General features: G+C 30.3%; 2 protein-coding genes across 2 annotated transcripts; both read right to left on the bottom strand.

Moving 5' to 3' along the window:
• Window positions 1–718: 718 nt before the first annotated feature.
• On the bottom strand, window positions 719–12,146 carry LOC135136075 (sodium channel protein Nach-like). The gene is made up of 9 exons (XM_064065202.1): window positions 12,004–12,146; window positions 11,740–11,946; window positions 11,525–11,690; window positions 11,332–11,474; window positions 11,162–11,285; window positions 10,775–11,114; window positions 10,572–10,725; window positions 897–991; window positions 719–847 (listed from the first exon to the last, which is right to left on the bottom strand). Exons 1-9 carry the CDS (start codon window positions 12,057–12,059, stop codon window positions 741–743), a joined length of 1,392 nt encoding a protein of 463 aa, XP_063921272.1. The 5' UTR covers window positions 12,060–12,146; the 3' UTR covers window positions 719–740.
• LOC135136074 (glutamate receptor 2-like) lies at window positions 12,146–21,874 on the bottom strand. Its single transcript, XM_064065201.1, has 7 exons — window positions 21,841–21,874; window positions 21,656–21,792; window positions 21,307–21,602; window positions 21,084–21,262; window positions 20,509–21,032; window positions 20,181–20,455; window positions 12,146–12,366 (listed from the first exon to the last, which is right to left on the bottom strand). The coding sequence occupies exons 1-7, from the start codon at window positions 21,872–21,874 to the stop codon at window positions 12,147–12,149; spliced, it is 1,665 nt and encodes a 554-aa protein (XP_063921271.1). The 3' UTR covers window position 12,146.
• Window positions 21,875–23,408: the final 1,534 nt, after the last annotated feature.

The following is a 23,408-nucleotide window of genomic DNA, read 5'->3' as shown; positions in this document are numbered from 1 at the left end:
CCCGCCCCCTATTTTCCCAAAGGATATATGATTTGGCGAAATAAATCTTATCTTAGCAAGTACTATAACCGCCCACCCACCCTTTACTTTCTTACATTTCCCAAAATCAGTCTTATCTTACCAAAGTACTAGTCCGCCCACCCGTCCCCTATTTTCTCAGAGGATATGTCATTTGATAAAATAAGACTTATGTTAGCAAACTCGAACGTTTCAAAATCGTTTGGAACTCCACGAGTTCCCTAATTTTTGACCGCGCGGCGTCAAAATCGTGCAACTGTCCGATAAAGCCCACGTACCTTAAAATCAAGCTTTGATTTTTGTTGCTGATGGTCGCTCTAAAATAAACAATTTCGGATTGGTTTTACACAAAAAATTAAGTTACAGGTGTGTCGCTAAGTCTTGGGCTTTCCGTTTGCTGATTTTGTTGACGCTGCAGACTGAAATTCCGGGAAAGGGGACTCGGGTTACGGGGAAGGAGGCGTCTTCGAGACTGGTCACTGTGGGGTTGTTGAGGAAGTCGTTGTATAAAGTTACCATCATTAAAATCGTGAAGAGGGACAGCGCTATGTAAATACAGCGGAGAAATATTAAGTGGTGGGTTTCCATTAGGTGAAATGTTCGTTTTATTGTGACAGGGTTAGTAATACAAACTGTGAAAATCGTTAGTGCGACGGAAATTAATAGTGTTGTTATGAGTTCAAATTTCCTTTTTGTGTTGTTAAGCGGTCGGTGCGAACCAATTAGCTGTGGGTTTTTCTTCGCAGGACTTGGAAGGAGAATACACTAAATTCTATTATGGATACTAAACTCATGCCGATGATGAGTCCAAAAGTTCCGCCAAAGTTGCCTGAAGCAAGTTAATAAGTGTGAAGAAGTTCGGGAAAATAAATACTTACTTAGGATTTCGAACCAATAGTAAACTACGTCTTGTTTGTACAACGCCGAAAATCGTTCTGAGTAGTAGATTTGGACGCTTGTTTGATTCTCTGCTCTGCGGAGAAATAAACAGTAGTCTAAAGTTCAATGTAGATCGTTGCGTGAGAACTTGTTTGATCTATAGACCAGAGCGCACTCAAGCCAATGTCGACTCTAAGCGTTCAGAGTCTATAAACGTGATGTCATACATATCCTAACCGGTTTCGACTATAATTTCAGTAGTTTATTCATTATTCAATGTTTCGACTTCTCAATTTTTCGATGTTTCAATTTTACGTTTTTCTAATTTTTCTCCTCTTCAATTTCACGTTTTTTAAATATTTCGATTTTTCATTTCAAATCTTCAATTTGTCAATTTTTCAGGTTTTTGATTTTTCAATTTTTCGATTTTTTGGGTTTTGACTTTTCGACTTCACTTTTTTGACTTTTTGATTTCTCAATTTTTCATTAATTTCTCAGTTTTTGGATACATTTTGAGATTTTTCAGTTATTCCATTCTTCAATTTTTATTTCATTTTTCAATTTTTCGCTTTTACAATTTCCCAATTTTTCAATTTTTTTTCTCTTCAATTTTAGGATTTTTAAATATTTCGATTTTATTAGTTTTTTAAATTTGACTTTTATAAAAAATCAGTTTTTCGATTTTTCATTTCAATTCTTCAATTTTTTAATTTCTCAGTTTTTTTATATATTTTGAGATTTTTCAGTTCTTCGATTTTTCAAGTTTTCAATTTTTCAAATTCTTGATTTTCAGATTCTCCAGTTTTTCATTGTTTCGATTTATCAAGTGTCCGATTTTCCAATTTTTCGATTTTCAAAATTTTGGAGTTTCACTTTCTCGAATTTTCGTTTATCGGTTTTTAAATTTGAGATTTGAATTTTTCATTTTTTCGATTTTTTGTTGTTTCTCAGTTTTTCGATTTTTCATTTCCTCAATTCTTCAATTTTTCAATTTTTTAGGTTTTTGATTTCTCAATTTTTCAATTTTTTAATTTCTCGGTTTTTGGATACATTTCATCTTCGCGATTTTTAAATTTTTCCATTCTTCAGTTTTTCTTTCATTTTTCAATTTTTCGAAATTTCATTTTTACAATTTCTCAATTTTTCAATTTTCAATTTTTCGAATTCTCAATTTTCCGATGTTTCAGTTTTACGTTTTTTCAATTTCTCTCCTCTTCAATTTTACGATCATTAAATGTTTTGATTTTTCAATGTTTCAATTTTTGACGTTTCTAATTTCTCAATTTTTCGATTTTTCAATTAATCGATCTTGATTTGATTTTCCCATTTTTTGACTTGCGATTGTTTCGATTTTTCAGTTCTTCAATTCTATAATTTTTCGACTTTTCAATTTTTCGTTTTTTTTTAAGATTTCGATTTTTCAACTTCACTTTTTTGATGTTTCGATTTCTCAATTTTTCAGATTCTCAATTTTTGGATATTTCAGTTTTGGCATTCTTCAATATTTCGATTTTTGGTTTCTGGATTTTTCGATGTGTCGATTTTTGCACTTTTTTTATTTTTCAATGTTTCGATTTTTAAATTTTTAGATTTTTCAATCTTTTGGTATTTTAATTTTTCATATTTTTCCGGTTTTATATTTTTCGATTTTCCAATTTTTTAACTTTTCGTTTTTTCGATTTTGGCTTATCGGTTTCTCAATTTATCCATCTTTTGGTTTCGATTTCTCAATATGCATTTCAATGATTCATTTTTGTTTTAACTTTTTGAATTCTCGATTTATCATTTTTTCATTTTTAACTTTTCGATTTTTCGATTTTCCAGTTTTTCGATGTTTCGATTTTTCAATTTTTCGATTTTTGAAATTTTGCAGTTTTAATTTCTCGATTTTTCGTTTTTCTGTTTTTAAATTTTAGATTTTTGAATGATTCATTTTTTCGATTTTTTGATGTTTCAATTTTTATAAACTCAGTTTTTCGATTTTTCATTTTTTCAATTCTTCAAATTTTCAATTTTTTAGGTTTTTGATTTTTCAGTTTTTCAATTTTTTAATTTCTTAGTTTTTGGATACATATTTCAGTTTCGAGATTTTTCAGTTTTTCCATTCTTTAGTCTTTCTTTTATTTTTCAATTTTTGAAATTTCAGTCTTGGGATTTTTCAGATTATCTATTATTGAATTTTCGATTTTACAATTTCTCAATTTTTCAATTTTCAATTTTTCGAATTCTCAATTTTTGATGTTTCAGTTTTACGTTTTTTCAATTTTTTATCCTCTACATTTTTACGATTTTTAAGTATTGCGATTTTTCAAATATTCAATTTTTGACTTTTCTAAATTCTCAATTTTTCTATTTTTTTTTGGCATTTTTCAATCTTTCGATTTTTTTTAAGGTTTCGATTTGTCGATTTCATTTCTTTGATGTTTCGATTTCTCAATTTTTGGATATTTCAGTTTTGGGATTTTTCAATATTTCGATTCATCGACTTTTCAATTTTTGATTTCTGAATTTTTCGATGCGTCGATTTTCGTACTTTTTCGATTTTTCAATGTTTCGATTTTTAAATTTTAGATTTTTCAATCTCTTGGTATTTTAATTTTTCAATTTTTAAAGTTTTAGATTTTTCGATTGCTTGATTTATCAATATTTTAATTTTTCATGTTTTTGAGTTTTTCAAATGTTTCGATTTCTTAATCTTTTGATTTTTCGACTTCCCAGTTTAGATTTTCTTTTTTTCAATTTTTCCATTTTAAAATTTTTCTATTTTTCAATGTTTTGTTTTCTCGATTTGTCGAGATTTGGATGTTTCGAAATTTTGACTGTTCAGTTTCTCGATGTATCAGTTTTTCAATTTTTAACTTTTCGATTTTCGCCTATTTCGGTTTCCCAATTTTTTGACTTTTCGACTTCTCGATTTCTCGATCTTTTGATTTTTCGATTTCTCAATTTTCCGATTTTTTACTTTTCGAATTTTCGGTTTTTAGATTTTCCAGTTCTTCAATTCTTCAATTTTTCGATTTTTCTATTTTTCATTTTTTTTAAGGTTCCGATTTTTTAACTTCACTTTTTGATGTTTCGATTTCTCAGTTTTTCAGATTCTCAAGTTTTGGATATTTCAATTCTGGGATTTTTCAGTTTTTCCATTCTTCAGGTTTTCTTTCATTTTTCGGTTTTTCGATGTGTCGATTTTTGTACTTTTTCAATTAATTGTACTTTTTCGATTTTTAAATTTTAGATTTTTGAAGCTGTTGGTATTTTAATTTTTCAATTTTTAGAATTTTAGATTTTTCGATTGCTCCATTTTTCATTTCAGTTCTTCAATATTTTGATTTTTCCACTTCCCAGTTTTAGATTTTCTTTTTTTCAAATTTTCGTTTTTTCAAATTTTCGATTTTTAAATTTTTGGGTTTTTCAATGTTTTGATTTCCCGATTTATCGAGATTTGGATGTTTCGATATTTTGATTGTTCAATTTCTCGATTTATCAGTTTTTCAATTTAAAACTTTTCGATTTTTTATTTTGGGCTTATTCGGTTTCTCAGTTTTCCATTTTTTTCGGTTTTTTTATTTTTCAGGTTTCAGATTTTTTGATTTTCCAATTTTTCAACTTTTAACTTTTCGTTTTTTCGATTCTGGCTTATCGGTTTCTCAATTTTTTGACTTCATGATATTTTGACTTTTCGATCTTTTCATCTTTCTCAATATTTCAATTATTCAATTTTATTTTTATTTTTTGATTTCTCGATTTATCGAGATTTGAATGTTTCGATTTTTTGATTGCTCAATTTCTTGATTTATAATTTTTTCAATTTTTAACTTGTCGATTTCTCGATCTTTTGATTTTTCGATTTCTCAGTTTTCCAATTTTTTACTCTTCGGATTTTCGGTTTTTCAATTTTCCAGTTTTTCGATGTTTCGAATTTTCAATTTTTCGATTTTTGAAATTTTGGAGTTTCAGTTTTTCGGTTTTTAAATTTTAGATTTTTGAATTTTTCATTTTTTCAGTTTTAGGATACATATTTCAGTTTCGAAATTTCAGTTTTGAGATTTTTCAGATTGTCTATTATTCAATTTTCGATTTTATAATTTTTCAATTTTCGATTTTTCGAATTCTCAATGTTACGTTTTTTCATTTTTTTTTCTCTTCAATTTTACGATTTTTAAATATTCTGATTTTTCAATTTTTCAATTTTTGACTTTTCAAAATTCCCAATTTTTCGATTTTTTGATTTTCCGATTTCTTGACGTGCGACTGTTTCGATTTTCCAGTTCTTCAAATCTTAAATTTTTTAGCTTTTTGATTTTTCAATTATTCGAAATTTTTTGAAGGTTTCGGTTTTTCGACTTCACTTTTTTGATGTTTGGGCTTCTCAATTTTTCAGTTTTCTGATTTTCAGTTTTTGGGTCTTTCAGTTTTGGGATTTTTCAGTTTTTCCATTCTTCAGTTTTTCTTTCATTTCTCAATTTTTCGAAATTTCAATTTTTCGAATTCTCAATTTTTCGATGTTTCAGTTTTACGTTTTTTCAATTTTTTATCCTCTACATTTTTACGATTTTTAAGTATTGCGATTTTTCAATTATTCAATTTTTGACTTTTCTAAATTCTCAATTTTTCTATTTTTTTTTGGCATTTTTCAATCTTTTGATTTTTTTTAAGGTTTCGATTTGTCAATTTCATTTCTTTGATGTTTCGATTTCTCAATTTTTGGATATTTCAGTTTTGGGATTTTTCAATATTTCGATTCATCGACTTCAATTTTTGATTTCTGAATTTTTCGATGTGTCGATTTTCGTACTTTTTCGATTTTTCAATGTTTCGATTTTTAAATTTTAGATTCTTCAATCTTTTGGTATTTTAATTTTTCATGTTTTTGAATTTTTCAAATGTTTCGATTTCTTAATCTTTTGGTTTTTCGACTTCCCAGTTTAGATCTTCTTTTTTTCAATTTTTCCATTTTAAAATTTTTCTATTTTTCAAAGTTTTGTTTTCTCGATTTGTCGAGATTTGGATGTTTCGATATTTTGACTGTTCAGTTTCTCGATGTATCAGTTTTTCAATTTAAAACTTTTCGATTTTTATTTTGGACCTATTCGGTTTCTCAGTTTTTCCATTTTTTTTATTTTTCCGCTTTTAATTTTTCGATTTTCAAATTTTTCAACTTCTGATTTTTCGTTTTTTCCATTTTGGCTTATCGGTTTTTCATTTTTTCGATTTTTCGATTTCACGATTTTTCCATTTCTCGATCGTTTGATCTTTCGATTTCTCAATATTTCAATTATTCAATTTTTTTTAAATTTTTTGATTTCTCGATTTATAAAGATTTGGATGTTTCGATGTTTTGATTGTCAATTTCTCGATTTATCATTTTTTCAATTTTTAACTTTTCGATTTTCGCCTATTTCGGTTTCCCAATTTTTTGACTTTTCGACTTCTCGATTTCTCGATCTTTTGATTTTTCGATTTCTCAATTTTCCGATTTTTTACTTTTCGGATTTTCGGTTTTTAGATTTTCCAGTTCTTCAATTCTTCAATTTTTCGATTTTTCTATTTTTCATTTTTTTTAAGGTTTCGATTTTTTAACTTCACTTTTTGATGTTTCGATTTCTCAGTTTTTCCATTCTTCAGGTTTTCTTTCATTTTTCGGTTTTTCGATGTGTCGATTTTTGTACTTTTTCGATTTTTCAATGTTTCGATTTTTAAATTTTAGATTTTTGAAGCTGTTGGTATTTTAATTTTTCAATTTTTAGAATTTTAGATTTTTCGATTGCTCCATTTTTCATTTCAGTTCTTCAGTATTCCAATTTTTCATGTTTTTGAATTTTTCAAATGTTTCGATTTTTTAATCTTTTGATTTTTCCACTTCCCAGTTTTAGATTTTCTTTTTTTCAAATTTTCGATTTTTAAATTTTTCGGTTTTTCAATGTTTTGATTTCCCGATTTATCGAGATTTGGATGTTTCGATATTTTGATTGTTCAATTTCTCGATTTATCAGTTTTTCAATTTAAAACTTTTCGATTTTTTATTTTGGGCCTATTCGGTTTCTCAGTTTTCCATTTTTTTCGGTTTTTTTATTTTTCAGGTTTCAGATTTCTTGATTTTCCAATTTTTCAACTTTTAACTTTTCGATTTTTCGATTTTGGCTTATCGGTTTCTCAATTTTTTGACTTCATGATATTTTGACTTTTCGATCTTTTCATCTTTCTCAATATTTCAATTATTCAATTTTATTTTTATTTTTTGATTTCTCGATTTATCGAGATTTGAATGTTTCGAATTTTTGATTGTTCAATTTCTTGATTTACCATTTTTTTCAATTTTTAACTTGTCGATTTCTCGATCTTTTGATTTTTCGATTTCTCAGTTTTCCAATTTTTTACTCTTCGGATTTTCGGTTTTTCAATTTTCTAGTTTTTCGATGTTTCGAATTTTCAATTTTTCGATTTTTGAAATTTTGGAGTTTCAGTTTTTCGGTTTTTAAATTTTAGATTTTTGAATTTTTCATTTTTTCAGTTTTAGGATACATATTTCAGTTTCGAAATTTCAGTTTTGGGATTTTTCAGATTGTCTATTATTCAATTTTCGATTTTATAATTTTTCAATTTTCGATTTTTCGAATTCTCGATTTTACGTTTTTTCATTTTTTTTTCTCTTCAATTTTACGATTTTTAAATATTCTGATTTTTCAATTTTTCAATTTTTGACTTTTCTAAATTCCCAATTTTTCGATTTTTTGATTTTCCCATTTCTTGACGTGCGACTGTTTCGATTTTCCAGTTCTTCAATTCTTAAATTTTTTAGCTTTTTGATTTTTCTATTATTCGAAATTTTTTTAAGGTTTCGGTTTTTCGACTTCACTTTTTTGATGTTTGGGATTCTCAATTTTTCAGTTTTCTGATTTTCAGTTTTTGGGTCTTTCAGTTTTGGGATTTTTCAGTTTTTCCATTCTTCAGTTTTTCTTTCATTTCTCAATTTTTCGAAATTTCAATTTTTCGAATTCTCAATTTTTCGATGTTTCAGTTTTACGTTTTTTCAATTTTTTATCCTCTACATTTTTACGATTTTTAAGTATTGCGATTTTTCAATTATTCAATTTTTGACTTTTCTAAATTCTCAATTTTTCTATTTTTTTTGGCATTTTTCAATCTTTTGATTTTTTTTAAGGTTTCGATTTGTCAATTTCATTTCTTTGATGTTTCGATTTCTCAATTTTTGGATATTTCAGTTTTGGGATTTTTCAATATTTCGATTCATCGACTTCAATTTTTGATTTCTGAATTTTTCGATGTGTCGATTTTCGTACTTTTTCGATTTTGCAATGTTTCGATTTTTAAATTTTAGATTCTTCAATCTTTTGGTATTTTAATTTTTCAATTTTTAAAGTTTTAGATTTTTAATTGCTTGATTTATCAATATTTTAATTTTTCATGTTTTTGAATTTTTCAAATGTTTCGATTTCTTAATCTTTTGGTTTTTCGACTTCCCAGTTTAGATCTTCTTTTTTTCAATTTTTCCATTTTAAAATTTTTCTATTTTTCAAAGTTTTGTTTTCTCGATTTGTCGAGATTTGGATGTTTCGATATTTTGACTGTTCAGTTTCTCGATGTATCAGTTTTTCAATTTAAAACTTTTCGATTTTTATTTTGGACCTATTCGGTTTCTCAGTTTTTCCATTTTTTTTATTTTTCCGCTTTTAATTTTTCGATTTTCAAATTTTTCAACTTCTGATTTTTCGTTTTTTCCATTTTGGCTTATCGGTTTTTCATTTTTTCGATTTTTCGATTTCACGATTTTTCCATTTCTCGATCGTTTGATCTTTCGATTTCTCAATATTTCAATTATTCAATTTTTTTTTTAATTTTATGATTTCTCGATTTATAAAGATTTGGATGTTTCGATGTTTTGATTGTCAATTTCTCGATTTATCATTTTTTCAATTTTTAACTTTTCGATTTTCGCCTATTTCGGTTTCCCAATTTTTTGACTTTTCGACTTCTCGATTTCTCGATCTTTTGATTTTTCGATTTCTCAATTTTCCGATTTTTTACTTTTCGGATTTTCGGTTTTTAGATTTTCCAGTTCTTCAATTCTTCAATTTTTCGATTTTTCTATTTTTCATTTTTTTTAAGGTTTCGATTTTTTAACTTCACTTTTTGATGTTTCGATTTCTCAGTTTTTCAGATTCTCAAGTTTTGGATATTTCAATTCTGGGATTTTTCAGTTTTTCCATTCTTCAGGTTTTCTTTCATTTTTCGGTTTTTCGATGTGTCGATTTTTGTACTTTTTCAATTAATTGTACTTTTTCGATTTTTAAATTTTAGATTTTTGAAGCTGTTGGTATTTTAATTTTTCAATTTTTAGAATTTTAGATTTTTCGATTGCTCCATTTTTCATTTCAGTTCTTCAATATTTTGATTTTTCCACTTCCCAGTTTTAGATTTTCTTATTTTCAAATTTTCGTTTTTTCAAATTTTCGATTTTTAAATTTTTCGGTTTTTCAATGTTTTGATTTCCCGAGATTTGGATGTTTCGATATTTTGATTGTTCAATTTCTCGATTTATCAGTTTTTCAATTTAAAACTTTTCGATTTTTTATTTTGGGCCTATTCGGTTTCTCAGTTTTCCATTTTTTTCGGTTTTTTTATTTTTCAGGTTTCAGATTTCTTGATTTTCCAATTTTTCAACTTTTAACTTTTCGATTTTTCGATTTTGGCTTATCGGTTTCTCAATTTTTTGACTTCATGATATTTTGACTTTTCGATCTTTTCATCTTTTTCAATATTTCAATTATTCAATTTTATTTTGATTTTTTGATTGTTCAATTTCTTGATTTATCATTTTTTTCAATTTTTAACTTGTCGATTTCTCGATCTTTTGATTTTTCGATTTCTCAGTTTTCCAATTTTTTACTCTTCGGATTTTCGGTTTTTCAATTTTCCAGTTTTTCGATGTTTCGAATTTTCAATTTTTCGATTTTTGAAATTTTGGAGTTTCAGTTTTTCGGTTTTTAAATTTTAGATTTTTGAATTTTTCATTTTTTCAGTTTTAGGATACATATTTCAGTTTCGAAATTTCAGTTTTGGGATTTTTCAGATTGTCTATGATTCAATTTTCGATTTTATAATTTTTCATTTTTCAATTTTTCGAATTCTCAGTTTTACGTTTTTTCATTTTTTTTTCTCTTCAATTTTACGATTTTTAAATATTCTGATTTTTAAATTTTTCAATTTTTGACTTTTCTAAATTCCCAATTTTTCGATTTTTTGATTTTCCCATTTCTTGACGTGCGACTGTTTCGATTTTCCAGTTCTTCAATTCTTAAATTTTTTAGCTTTTTGATTTTTCAATCATTCGAAATTTTTTTAAGGTTTCGGTTTTTCGACTTCACTTTTTTGCTGTTTGGGTTTCTCAATTTTTCAGTTTTCTGATTTTCAGTTTTTGGGTCTTTCAGTTTTGGGATTTTTCAGTTTTTCCATTCTTCAGTTTTTCTTTCATTTCTCAATTTTTCGAAATTTCAGTTGTGGGATTTTTCAGATTTTCGATTTTTCGATTTCTCAATTTTTCAATTTTTTTTTAGATTCTCGCGTCTGAACGCTTAGAGTCGACACTAGCTTGAGCGCGCTCTGGTCTGTAGATCAAACAAGTTGTCAAGTGACGAGATCTTAAGAAAATCTACCTCGACTTATGGATGGCCGCACTGTCCGAAATCACATCATACGTAGTACCACCACACGAAGGATAACAATTATTTGTACACCTCAAAGAGTCATGTTGTTCGCGTTGCAGAAACCCAGAAGTGTCATCCTCAGGATACATAGTGTTCCACTTACCTAAAACATTCCATCACCAAAAATCCACAACAACAATTTAAAAAACCACTTTTGTATCGATGTAAACATTGTAGATTGTTCAACGTGCATACATTTTCCGGAGTACTTAAAGGTACCATGAAAGGTACACACTGACACAGCGCTAAAGAACTGGCAACTCTGCAATCCACGTTGCAGTCACTCTGGGAATAAACCCCGTGGAACCCCGTCACTCGTTCTTCGTCAAAAAGACACCCCCTTTTGGATAAGGGATATTCGATTACGTCTCTAACCGTAAATAGTGTTGTCGGTTTTATTCTCACGAAAGTTTCAGTGTTTAGTCTTGCGACTACTTCGATTAAACTACCGCTGGGTTTGTCAGGGTAGTCGGTGGGCACGAATACTTGAACCTACGAGAGATTATTTAATTTGGCTTTTTTACAATATTATACTTAACTGTCACTCCGGCCGAACTCAAAGATGTGTAAAAATAGTCTTCGGGGTCGTTATTTATCTTCACGTATAAACCTCTGTCGATGCCGGGTTCTCCCGTAAGTGGTGCCGCTCCTGCTGGAACTTTGCTACAAGAAAATACTGTGTGTTCCCCTAGGTAATATTTTAACTCACTTGTGCTGCGGTGTGTTCTTTACGTAATTAAACGTACAACAGTATCCGTCGTAAGTTAGCCTCATTTTAAAAATACGGGAACAATTTTCCAAATTTCCGAGCCACTTGCATTTAATGAGGAAATCGTCGCACGTATAAGTAAGCTAGAAATATTTATCTTGAAGGCACAATTATTGGCAAAATTAAAGTATACCTTGTTCATGACGGTAATTGTATTTAGATGTACCGCGTCTAGGATTTTTTGTAATTTCGTAAGTTTAGTTTCGTCTTTGGTGTTATAGTCAAAGTCGTATAACTTTCCAAGTAGAGGTATTAAATTGAGTACTTCTGATGCGTTTACGTTTGAGACGTGTTCAGCTCTATTACACTATTATCAACACAAGGATGGTCGTTTTCGCTCATACTTACATGTTCTGTGCAAAAATTTGTGCGCGCTTTTTACTAATTTTGTTGATGTTGCAAATCGCCACTCCCGGAAACGGGACCTTGGAGACGGGGTGGGAGGTGCTTTCCAGTGTCGTTACGGTGGGATTTGTCAAAAACTCCCGCCAGAGATTGATAATCAAGCTCACGGTTAACATAATAAAAAATCCGTATACTAGGTACCAGATAACTCTAAGAATAATAATAATAATAAGTTAGAATGAAAAATCAAGCTCGTGCTATATCTACCTAATAGAAGTGTGCTTCTTTTCTTTCATGAAGACATAGTCACTGAGATCCGCCATCGTGAAAAGTGTTTATGCTTTAAAATGTCTACTAATTAATTATTCAGTGTTAGTGCGTGACCGGAAATTTAAAAAACGCGATCACTATTAATTTGATAATCGAGTGGAAAATTTTTTAACTATTATTTCTGAGCATAAAAGGAGGAGGGCTAACGCTAGCCCGGATCCAAATACTAGAAAAGCGGAGTAGCAGTCGATGAGTCCGACGCTGCCGAAGTTGCTTCCACCGGATTGACATTGCGGTTTCCGGGTATACACCTTCCGGACTTCTCGCTTCTGGATTCCGTATTCGTGCATGCGTTTGAACCTGCGAGTACAAAAGTGGGTTATTTTATTTGAAATGTTAATTAGCATTTACGAATATCGTAGTAAAAGTTATTTAAATTTTATAAAATAAGATACCCCTGCATTTTTTCATGTTTTAAGTAAAGTAGTCAAAATTTTCTGGAAAATGCAATGAGCCGTTCCTGACTTAATCAATAAAATAAATTGACACATTCATTATTTTTTTGCCAAAATAAGTCTTATCTTAGCAAGTACTAGCCCCGCCCACCCGCCCTCTGTTTTTTCAAAGGAAATGTCATCTACCAAAATCAGTCTTATCTTACCAAAGTTCTAGCCCCGCCCACCCACCCTCTATTTTCTCAGAGGATGTCATTTGATAAAATAAGACTTATGTTAGCAAGACTTGCTAAGATAAGTCTTAATTTGGCAGATGACATATCCTCTGAGAAAATAGAGGCGGGTGGGCGGGGCTACCACCTGCTCAGATAAGACCGATCTTGGCAGATGACATATCCTCTGAGAAAATAGAGGGCGGGTGGGCGGGTCTCGTATTTGTTAAGATAAAACTGATTTTGCCTCTATTAATCTTGTAAGAACTTGTGAAATTTAAAGATGTTAAATTGCATATTTCCATAGTAGCAAGTTAAATTCCTAAATCTGGCTGGATATTTAGTTTTTAACAATTCAGTCATTCATTTTTCTGAGACACCCTGTATGAGCAAATTTAAAAAATATTTGTGCAGTGATAAATCACAATTATCGACTCATCATACTTTGCACAATGCACATTTAAGATAGCGTTTTTTCGGAAAAAATTTGGGGTAGCGTGATCAAATATATTTTGATCAAAAATTTACCACGCCTATGATAACTTTAAATCATCTCCAAGATTTCAAAGCATTTGGTTTTGTAGTTCCTGATTAAATCAATAAAATAAATTCACGCATTCATTAATTTTTTTGAGTCACCCTATATACGCAAATCCAAAAAATTTGAATGGAATGATAAATTTAAGTGCAGACTCATATTTTCTACATTTTAGGTAGGATTTATTCGGCAAACTTTTGAGGTGACGTCATCAATTTTTTGGAGGGGACAAGTAAATATCTGCAAGATTTCAAAGCATTCGGTTTTGCAGATTCCAAATTAAACGTCAAAATGTTGTTTCCTAATTTTGATTTTTTTTTTTCAAAAATCTGGATGTTTCGACTCATTACTTTCGGAGATTATACGTCTAATAAAAATCCGGGACGGCAGACAGACCGACAGACGGAAACGGGAGATCTATTTCTTCGTCCTCTAGGGGTCATGATAGGTCGAGAAAATGCAAAGTAGAGAGTCGGCCGACGGACTCGATTACAATACAGTATAACCTCTATAATCCAACCCCACGATTATCCGAACATCCAGTAATCCGAACAGAGGCTAGTTGAAGTCGATATCTCTTTAATCCGAACAAAAACTCTGCAATCCGAACCGAACTTAAAAAAAAAACATGCACCTACTGGCAAAAATGATGTAAGATCTTTCTATACGTGTTGTATTGAATTTTTCGAAATTTTTAAAAATTGCGATAGTTCAATGCACTGAATTTTTTTCTATTTCTAATTCTGGAAAAAAGGTTAAAGTTATCGAACAAATGAGGCCGGAATGATTTCTGCGCCCCGAAATCTACAAGGAAAAGTATTTAGTTAAATTTGGAAAATCGTCGAAAATGGCTCGAAATTTGTTAGTACTTGTCAAATAACCTACCCTCTAAGAAAATAAAAGGCAGTTGGAAAATTACCTACTCTTCTAAGAAAAGGTACTAGCCCCGCTCACCCACCCTTTATTTTCTTTGAAGAGTGGCTCATCTGCCAAAATCAGTCTTATTTCAATAAGTACTAGCCCCGCCCACCCACCCTTGTTTTCTTAGTTGTTATGTCATCTGCAAAAATCATACTTGCGAAGATAAGAATGATTTTGCCAGAACACCTATTTTTTATTTTCGTAGAAGAGTAGGTCATTGGCCAAAATGAGTCTTATTTTGGCAAATACTAGCCCCGCCCACCCGCCCTTTGTTTTCTTAAGAGAGTGATCATTTGCCAAAATCAGTCTTATCGTAGTACCACTAGATTTTTCAGTTTTTTGATTTTTCAACTTTCGAATTTTTCAATTTCTCGCTTTTTAAATTTTTGATCTGTTTTTCGATTACTGATTTATCTGGACAACTGAAAAAACTTTCGATTTTTTAATTATTTTACAATTTTGGCAGTTTTCCGATTTCTCAATTTTTTGATTTTTAAAAATATCGTGAAAATAGGTGTTCATTTTTTTTTATTTTCGATTTTTAATTTTTTGTCACTGAGTTTTTGGAAAGAAGTAAAAAGTAATTTTGATCGGCGATTTGCCATGTTTACCGTAACTTTACAATTTGTTTCTAATTTTCAATTTTCGGATTTTTCGATTTTTCAAAATTTCGGTTCGAATAAATTTGTTCTTTTAGTTAAAAAATCGAAAAATGACAAATCGTGAAAAACAAAAATTTTAACTTGAGAACTTGAAAAATAAAAATCAAAAAATTCAAAAATTGTAAAGTTAATATTTGAAAAATCAGAAGATTGGAATTAAAAACTCCAAAATTGTCAAACAAATTATCAAATGAAATATTCAAAAGTTGAAAAATCTAAAAACTAAAAAAAATGAAAACTGGAATTTCGATTTTATAAGATGTTTTTTTTTCAATTGTTCGACATTTGAGTTTTTGATTTTCCGATTATACAGTTGTACAATTTTCGGATTTCTCATTTATCCGATTTTTCAATTTGTCATTTTTTGGTTTTTCACTTTTTTTGTTTTTAGCAAGGGCTAACCCCTCCCACCCAGTCTTTATTTTCTTAGAATAATAAGTCATCTGGCAAAATCAGTCTCATCTTGACAAGTACTAGCCCCGCCCACCCACCCTTTGTTTTCTTAGAAGAGTGGGTCATCTGCCAAAATCAGTCTCATCTTGACAAGTACTAGCCCCGCCCACCCACCCTCTTTTTTCTTAAAGAATATGTTATTTGCAAAAATCAGTCTCATACTTGCCAAGATAAGATTAATTTTGGCAGATGACTAGTCTTCTGAGAAAACAAAGGGTGGGTGGGCGGGGCTAGTACCTTTTCTTAGAAGAGTGGGCCATTTGTCAAAATGAATTTTAGTTTGGCAAATACTATCCTGGCCCATCCGCCTTTTATTTTCATAGAGGGTAGGTTATTTGGTAAGTACTACCATAGTGTAAAATTTCATTTTTGAAAAAGTTGTCTAAAAATTTTGAAAAAATTCAGAGATGTATATACATATATCCCGACGTGCTGATTTCATAAATATAGCATGTTTATGGCAACGGAGCAATTTTCGGAAAATTCGGTGTGAAATTAGACTTTTTTGAAATTTTTAAAAATCGCGATACTTCAATGGCGATTCTGGAAAAACGGTTTAAGTTATCGAAGAAATGAAGCCAGAAGTGACTTCTGCGGCCCAAAATCTATATGGAAGTATTTAGTTAAATTTCGAAAATCGTCGAGAATGGGTCGAAATTTGCATAAGGGAGGTAATACGAATACATAATGGGAAATTTCATTTTTGAAAAAGTTATCTAAAAATTCTGATTAAATTCAGGGATATATATCCCGACGTGTCGAATTTATTTATTCTTCATTCTTGGTTAAGAATATGTACTTTATTTCTGTTCAATAAAATTAAAGTTTATTTGAAATTTGTGTTCAGCAGTGTATGAAGTTGTTAATCAATTCCCTTTCAGCTTTTGGGAAATTCGCTGATCCGAACAAATCGCTATTCCGAACACACCTTTCCCCAATTAATTCGGATTATCGAGGTTATACTGTACTTTATTTGCTTACGCTCGGGAAGTAAAAAGACAAAATATAAACCCCGCCCACCCACCCATCTCAATTGTTATGTGTGTTAATTATTTGATTTTTAAAAACATAGAGAAAATAGATGTTTATTTTTTTTTAATTTCCGATTTTTAATTTTTTGTCACTGAGTTTTTGGAAGGAATTAAAAAGTAATTTTGATCAGCGATCTGCCATGTTCACAGTCATTTTAAAACATCTGAAAACTTTGTTTCTAATTTTCAATTTTTCAAAATTTCAGTTCGAATAAATTTATTCTTTTAGTTAAAAAATCGAAAAATGACAAATAGTGAAAAGGAAAAATTTTAACCATTAGACCTTGAAAACTTAAAAATCAAAAGATTCAAAAGCTGTAAAGTTAAAACTTAAAAAATGAAAAGATTGGAATTAAAAAGTGCAAAATTGTCAAACAAATTATCAAATGCAATATTCAAAAGTTGAAAAATCTAAAAACTAAAAAAAATGAAAACTGGAATTTCGAATTCGATTTTATAAGATTTGTTTTTTTTTTTTCAATTTGTCGGTATTTCAGTTTTTGATTTTCCGATTATCCAGTTGTACAATTTTCCGATTTCTCGTTTATCCAATTTTTCAATTTGTCCTTTTTTGATTTTTCAATTTTTTTGTTTTTAACAAATGCTAACCGTTCCCACCCAGCCTTTATTTTCATCTGCCAAAATCAGTCTTATTTTAACAAGTACTAGCCCCGCCCACCCCCCCTTGTTTTCTTAGTTGTTATGTCATCTGCAAAAATCATGCTTGCGAAGATAAGACTGATTTTGCCAGATGACCTATTCTTTATTTTCTTAGAAGAGTAGGTCATTGGCCAAAATGAGTCTTATTTTGGCAAATACTAGCCCCGCCCACCCGCCCTTTGTTTTCTTAAGAGAGTGATCATTTGCCAAAATCAGTCTTATCGTAGTGAGTACTACTAGATTTTTCAGTTTTTCGGTTTTTCAATTTCTCGCTGTTTAAATTTTCAATTTTTTTATCTGTCTTTCAATTATTGATTTATCTGGACAACTGAAAAGACTTTCGATTCTTTAATTTTACAGTTTTGGCAGTTTTCCGATTTCTCAATTATTTGATTTTAAAAAATATCGTCAAAATAGATGTTTATTTTTTTTTAATTTTCGATTTTAAATTTTTTGTCACTGAGTTTTTGGAAGGGATTAAAAAGTAATTTTGATCAGCGATCTGCCATGTTCACAGTCATTTTAAAACATCTGAAAACTTTGTTTCTAATTTTCAATTTTTCAAAATTTCAGTTCGAATAAATTTATTCTTTTAGTTAAAAAATCGAAAAATGACAAATAGTGAAAAGGAAAAATTTTAACCATTAGACCTTGAAAACTTAAAAATCAAAAGATTCAAAAGCTGTGAAGTTCAAACTTGAAAAATCAAAAGATTGGAATTAAAAAGTGCAAAATTGTCAAACAAATTATCAAATGCAATATTCAAAACTTGAAAAATCTAAAAACTAAAAAAACTGAAAACTGGAATTTCGAATTCGATTTTATAAGATTTGTTTTTTTTCAATTTGTCGATATTTCAGTTTTTGATTTTCCGACTATACAGTTGTACAATTTTCCGATTTCTCGTTTATCCAATTTTTCAATTTGTCATTTTTTGATTTTTCAATTATTTTGTTTTTAACAAGTGCTAACCCTTCCCACCCAGCCTTTATTTTCATCTGCCAAAATCAGTCTTATTTTAATAAGTACTAGCCCCGCCCACCCGCCCTTGTTTTCTTAGTTGTTATGTCATCTGCAAAAATCATACTTGCGAAGATAAGAATGATTTTGCCAGATGACCTATTTTTTATTTTCTTAGAAGAGTAGGTCATTGGCCAAAATGAGTCTTATTTTGGCAAATACTAGCCGCACCCACCGCCCTTTGTTTTCTTAAGAGAGTGATCATTTGCCAAAATCAGTCTTATCGTAGTACCACTAGATTTTTCAGTTTTTCGATTTTTCAACTTTCGAATTTTTCAAATTCACGATTTTTAAATTTTCAATTTTTTGATCTGTTTTTCGATTATTGATTTATCTGGACAACTGTAAAAACTTTCGATTTTTTAATTTTACAATTTTGGCAGTTTTCCGATTTCTCAATTATTTGATTTTTAAAAATCTCGAGAAAATAGATGTTTATTTTTTTTTTAATTTTCGATTTTTAATTTTTTGTCACTGAGTTTTTGGAAGGGAGTAAAAGGTAATTTTGATCAGCGATTTGCCATGTTTACCGTAAGTTTAATAAAACATCTGAAAATTTGTTTCTAATTTTCAATTTTTGGATTTTTCGATTTTTCAAAATTTCTGTTAGAATTAATTTGTTCTTCAAAAGTTGAAAAATCTAAAAACTAAAAAAAAATGAAAACTGGAATTTCGAATTCGGTTTTATAAGATTTGTTTTTTTCCAATTTGTCAATATTTCAGTTTTTGATTTTCCGATTATACAGTTGTACAATTTTCCGATTTCTCGTTTATCCGATTTTTCAATTTGTTATTTTTTGATTTATCAAGTATTTTGTTTTTAACAAGTGCTAACCCTTCCCACCCAGCCTTTATTTTCATCTGCCAAAATCAGTCTTATCTTGACAAGTACTAGCCCCGCCCACCCACCCTTATTTTCTTAAAGAATATGTCTTTTGCAAAAATCAGTCTCATACTTGCCAAGATAGGATTAATTTTGGCAGATGACTACTCTTCTAAGAAAATAAAGGGTGGGTGGGCGGGGCTAGTAACTTTTCTTAGAAGAGTAGGTCATTTGTTAAAATGAATCATATTTTGGCAAATACTAGCCTGGCCCACCCGCCTTTTATTTTCATAGAGGGTAGGTTATTTGGCAAGTACTACCATAGTGTAAAATTTCATTTTTGAAAAAGTTGTCTAAAAATTCTGAAAAAATTCAGAGATGTATATATATCCCGACGTGCTGATTCCATAAATATAGCAACTTCATGGTAACCGAGCAATATTTTCGGAAAATTCGGTGTGAAATTCGAATTTTTTGAAATTTTTAAAAATCGCGATATTTCAATGGCGATTCTGGAAAAACGGTTTAAGTTATCGAAGAAATGAAGCCAGAAGTGACTTTTGTGGCCCAAAATCTATATGGAAGTATTTAGTTAAATTTCGAAAATCGTCGAGAATGGGTCGAAATTTGCATAAGGGAGGTAATACGAATACATAATGGGAAATTTCATTTTTGAAAAAGTTATCTAAAAATTCTGATTAAATTCAGGGATATAGATCCCGACGTGTCGAATTTATTTATTTTCCCTTGTTGGTTAAGAATATGTACTTTATTTCTGTTTAATAAAATTAAAGTTTATTTGAAATTTGGATTATCGAGGTTATACTGTACTTCCTTTGCTTACGCTCAGAAAGTAAAAAGGCGAAATATAAACCCCGCCCACCCACCCATCTCAATTATTATGATTTTTTTATTCTTAGAAACTTAAAACACGTTAAAATGGTAAATTTTTTAAATATGGATTTTGCTACTAGACTCCGCCCCTAGGATTGGTAACGAATGAAAACTTCATTACTACATATTTAGATCAGGGCAAGTATGGGTGGGGCTTGATCTTTGGATTTAATTTTTTCTTAATATACCTAGTATTCTTTGAACAACACAAAACCATATTTTTAATTTCTCGTAGAGAAATTAGGATTTTGCAGTTAAGCTTCGCCTCCTTGGCTCACGACAAATAAAAAAAATCATCACAATTGAGATAGGGTGGGTGGGCGGGGATACATTTTGCCTTTTTTCTTAATATGTGTAGATTATCACAAAACGAAAATCGCACAATTTAATTTTAAAATTTTTTAAATAAGCGGAATTTATCAGACTATACTTTGTAAATTTCCCATGTCCTCAATCCAACACTGCTAATCAGTAAACACACAAACAAGTGTTAATTAAATTTTACCCGATCTTCATGATCTCTTTGTACGGCGATCGTTTCTGAGTAGCGACCCACGGTTCAATAAAATTTACATATTCGATTTCCTTGAGGCCGCACTTCTCCCCTTCTTGAAACAAATTGCTGATTATTTTATACCCCGTATTTAGTTCGATGTGGAAGGCAAAAAATCCTTCTTGGACCCTTCTAATACCTTCCTCTGCTTTAAAAAAATTGGCTTTCTGACCTTTCGGAGCCACTTTTTGCTCGTAAATTGCCTTCCTCACAGGCTCTTGGTCATTCTACAACAATCACTGGAAATATTTATAGCTCTCGCGAATAATAAACACATTACTTCGAAGTAGTAGTGAGCGTAAACGATATCTTCGACCCCGAGTTTGATCCTCGATTGTAATAAATCCTCCAGAGTTTGAATACTGTTTGTGGTGGATTGCAACAACGCCACTATGTTTGCAGAATAAGAAGTGTAGAGGAACATAAAAGCGATGAAAGTGAAAATCGTGATTATTCTTCCGGTGTTACTTTGAGGCTCCACGTCGCTACCTTGTTGCGTAATTGCCCCAATTTCCATCATTATCACGTCGAAAAATTTGGGACGCAAAGCAACATTTTGTACGACTTTGTTTCTAAATTTTGTTTGTTTCCATTCCCATTTGACAATGATGTAGATAAATACAACAACGACTGCAACCATTGCGAAACAGCAATGCCACACCGAAGAACTAAACGAAAGTGCGAAAACATTCGTAACGTATGACAGAGGAGGTGCTCTGAAGATAAATTTCATGTGAGAGGGAGTCGTAGCTGCTAAGTAATCAATAATATCTACACGTTCGTATGTAAAGAATAAAGCCGTACCTTTAAAATATAAATAAGTAGTTAGTAAGTTAGGAAAAACAAAAATTTAACCTCCTAGATCGGCAATGTGGGTTTGCAAATCACCCACCATTCCAGAATATATTCCCGTCGAGGCATTTTTATAACCCCACGTCTGTCGCATCACAAATTTCCTGCTAGCATTCAAATAATCCATTAACACGTTCACAAGAACGTAATTAAGTTTGGTGATGGCGTCAATATGAGTGTCTCTGAAAAACACCGCAGTCACAATTTTCCGACTGACCCTATTCACCTGTAGTCCCCCAAATGGTTCAACGAATCCGGGTTTGTGATAACGCAAGACAAAGTAAAACTATGTCCCATCAGATTAGTTCTTTCAGCGAAAGAAAACTGACCAAAGTTATCCAAGTAGCGTTTCACAAATTTGTCTTCCGAAGAATATTTATAAACAAGTGCGACTCTGTCAGAATCCTGTGGTTCTACAACGAAAACTTGACTGTCTACTCCAAAATAAAACTCCGATAAATGAATTGTGTCCCCGTGGATTAACCATTTCAGTGGAAATTTAAACATCCCGAAGTCTTGTGCCTGTACAATTCGTTAATTCAAACTCGAACTCCAACTCAATTTAAAATCAGAACCTGTTTTAGAATCTCCATAGAATGGTTGCAAGCCAAATCAATTACGTACAACTGATTCGTCCATAGGTGTGTTTGAATTTTCGTTGAATAATTGATGTACTTATTCGTCAGGTTTTTCCAAAACAGAATGTCGTGTTCTAAAAATGGCATCAATCGAATTATTTTTAACTTCGGGGAAAACTTGCTTCGGCAAATGTACGTCGTTACTTTCGCAGACATGGTAAACGAATTAATAAAATTGGCGAACCTGTAATTACGTGTTTGACACTTCGTGGAAAAAATTAATATCGATAGAAGTAAAAGTTCGGGCGACATTTTAGCAATCCTAGTCGTAAAAGTTGCCGTCGATCGTTTTTATGTTGTCCCAAATGAGCTAATTGTACGTGTTTTCTCTATAATCAGTGGGTTTTCATAATTGCAGGTTTTGTGTTCAGGCTGGTCATTATTCTTACGTGATTCCTGTTTTACTGGATGCGATGATTTATTATTCCCAACGACGATGTCGGTGGATGATAAAAATGGTAAAGAATGAATGAACGTGTCTGGGCAAAAATAGGAATTATGTAAACAGGTAGATCACCGGGTTTGAGGTAATAAATAATTCATAATTTTATAGCTGTTAAATGGTTTATCATTATGGTAATGACTAATGAGACACGTTATGTTAGTTATTAGTCTTTCTTTTATTATTTATTGGGAATATTGTTATCTTCTAACTGCATTAACATATTTAAATTGGTAAATTGCGGTTAACGGATGTTTTATTCATGAGTGAAAAAAAATAATTGAAATCAAATTTATTCCGAAAAATCTTGTTACATAAAGTGCTTACGTAGAAAGTCATATTTTAATAATTTTTAGAATTTTCAAAACACACGATTAAGTAAATTATACCTATTTAAATTTAATTTTATCACTTATTTAAATGGATTTTTTAAACACTTTGACGTAGATAAAATTTTGTGCAGCGGTTCAATTTAGAACTTAGCTACATATTTTAAGTTTCTTCTTATGAAAACAAGACTACGTATATTAAGAAAAACAGAAGCAAAATATAAGCCCCGCCCACCCACCCGGTCTCAATTGTTATTAATTTTTCTATGCGCCATGAACCGCGAGGAGCTTAATTGGTAAACCTGATTTCTCTCAAGGAATTACCATGTAAAACAAGTTTTAAAGTAATTGTGTTAAAAAAAAACTAGATGTGTTTAGTAAAAAAGACAACTAAAGATTATGTCCCACCTATACCGTCCCCGATCTCAGTTGTGATTAATGTTTCATTCGTTGCCAGACCGAGGGGCGGAGCATAATCGCAAAACCCATATAAGAATGTGAGTGCAGCGAGCAGGTTGAGGTGTTATTAAAAATTACTCATTAGTGTCCCTGAGAAGCTAAATTATTAATAAAAAAAAGTATATATATATATATATATATATAAATTTTGATTAAATTGCAGAATATTGTCATATAATTTTGAATTTATTCCGAAAATCTGGATGTCTAGTATAACAAATTTGTTTCATTTTCACCAATTTTTCCACAATTTTCGATATGAAATATAATTTTTTTTTTTCAATTTCAATACTCAAAACGAGTAAAATTAACAATTTTGCCTTTTTTTCTGGATATACGCAATCATCTTTTCACGACAATATATTTAAATCGTTTAAAATGGTAAATTTTTGACCGGAAACATCGATTTTACAATTAGGCTCCGCCCCTCGGTCTGACAACGTATGAAAAATTCGTTACA

This window comes from Zophobas morio, unplaced genomic scaffold, assembly GCF_036711695.1.
Source record: "Zophobas morio isolate AGI-343-1 ecotype UQ-CSIRO unplaced genomic scaffold, CSIRO_AGI_Zmor_V1 ptg000026l, whole genome shotgun sequence".
In the NCBI taxonomy this organism is placed as follows: Eukaryota; Metazoa; Arthropoda; class Insecta; order Coleoptera; family Tenebrionidae; genus Zophobas; species Zophobas morio.
The sequence above is the reverse complement of the archived record's forward strand: the minus strand, read 5'-3'. Positions and strand labels throughout refer to the sequence as shown.

Coding starts and splice junctions, on each gene's coding strand:
- LOC135136074 (XM_064065201.1), bottom strand. CDS start 21,874: ATGTCTGCGAAAGTAACGACGTACATTTGCCGAA. Junction 21,263..21,306: donor AACCATTTGGGGGACTACAG/GTGAATAGGGTC, acceptor GGTGTTTTTCAG/AGACACTCATATTGACGCCA. Junction 12,367..20,180: donor AAAGAGATCATGAAGATCGG/GTAAAATTTAAT, acceptor TTGTACTCGCAG/GTTCAAACGCATGCACGAAT.
- LOC135136075 (XM_064065202.1), bottom strand. CDS start 12,059: ATGGCGGATCTCAGTGACTATGTCTTCATGAAAGAAAAGAAGCACACT. Junction 11,691..11,739: donor CAAATTTTTGCACAGAACAT/GTAAGTATGAGC, acceptor ATAGTGTAATAG/AGCTGAACACGTCTCAAACG. Junction 848..896: donor CTATTGGTTCGAAATCCTAA/GTAAGTATTTAT, acceptor AACTTGCTTCAG/GCAACTTTGGCGGAACTTTT.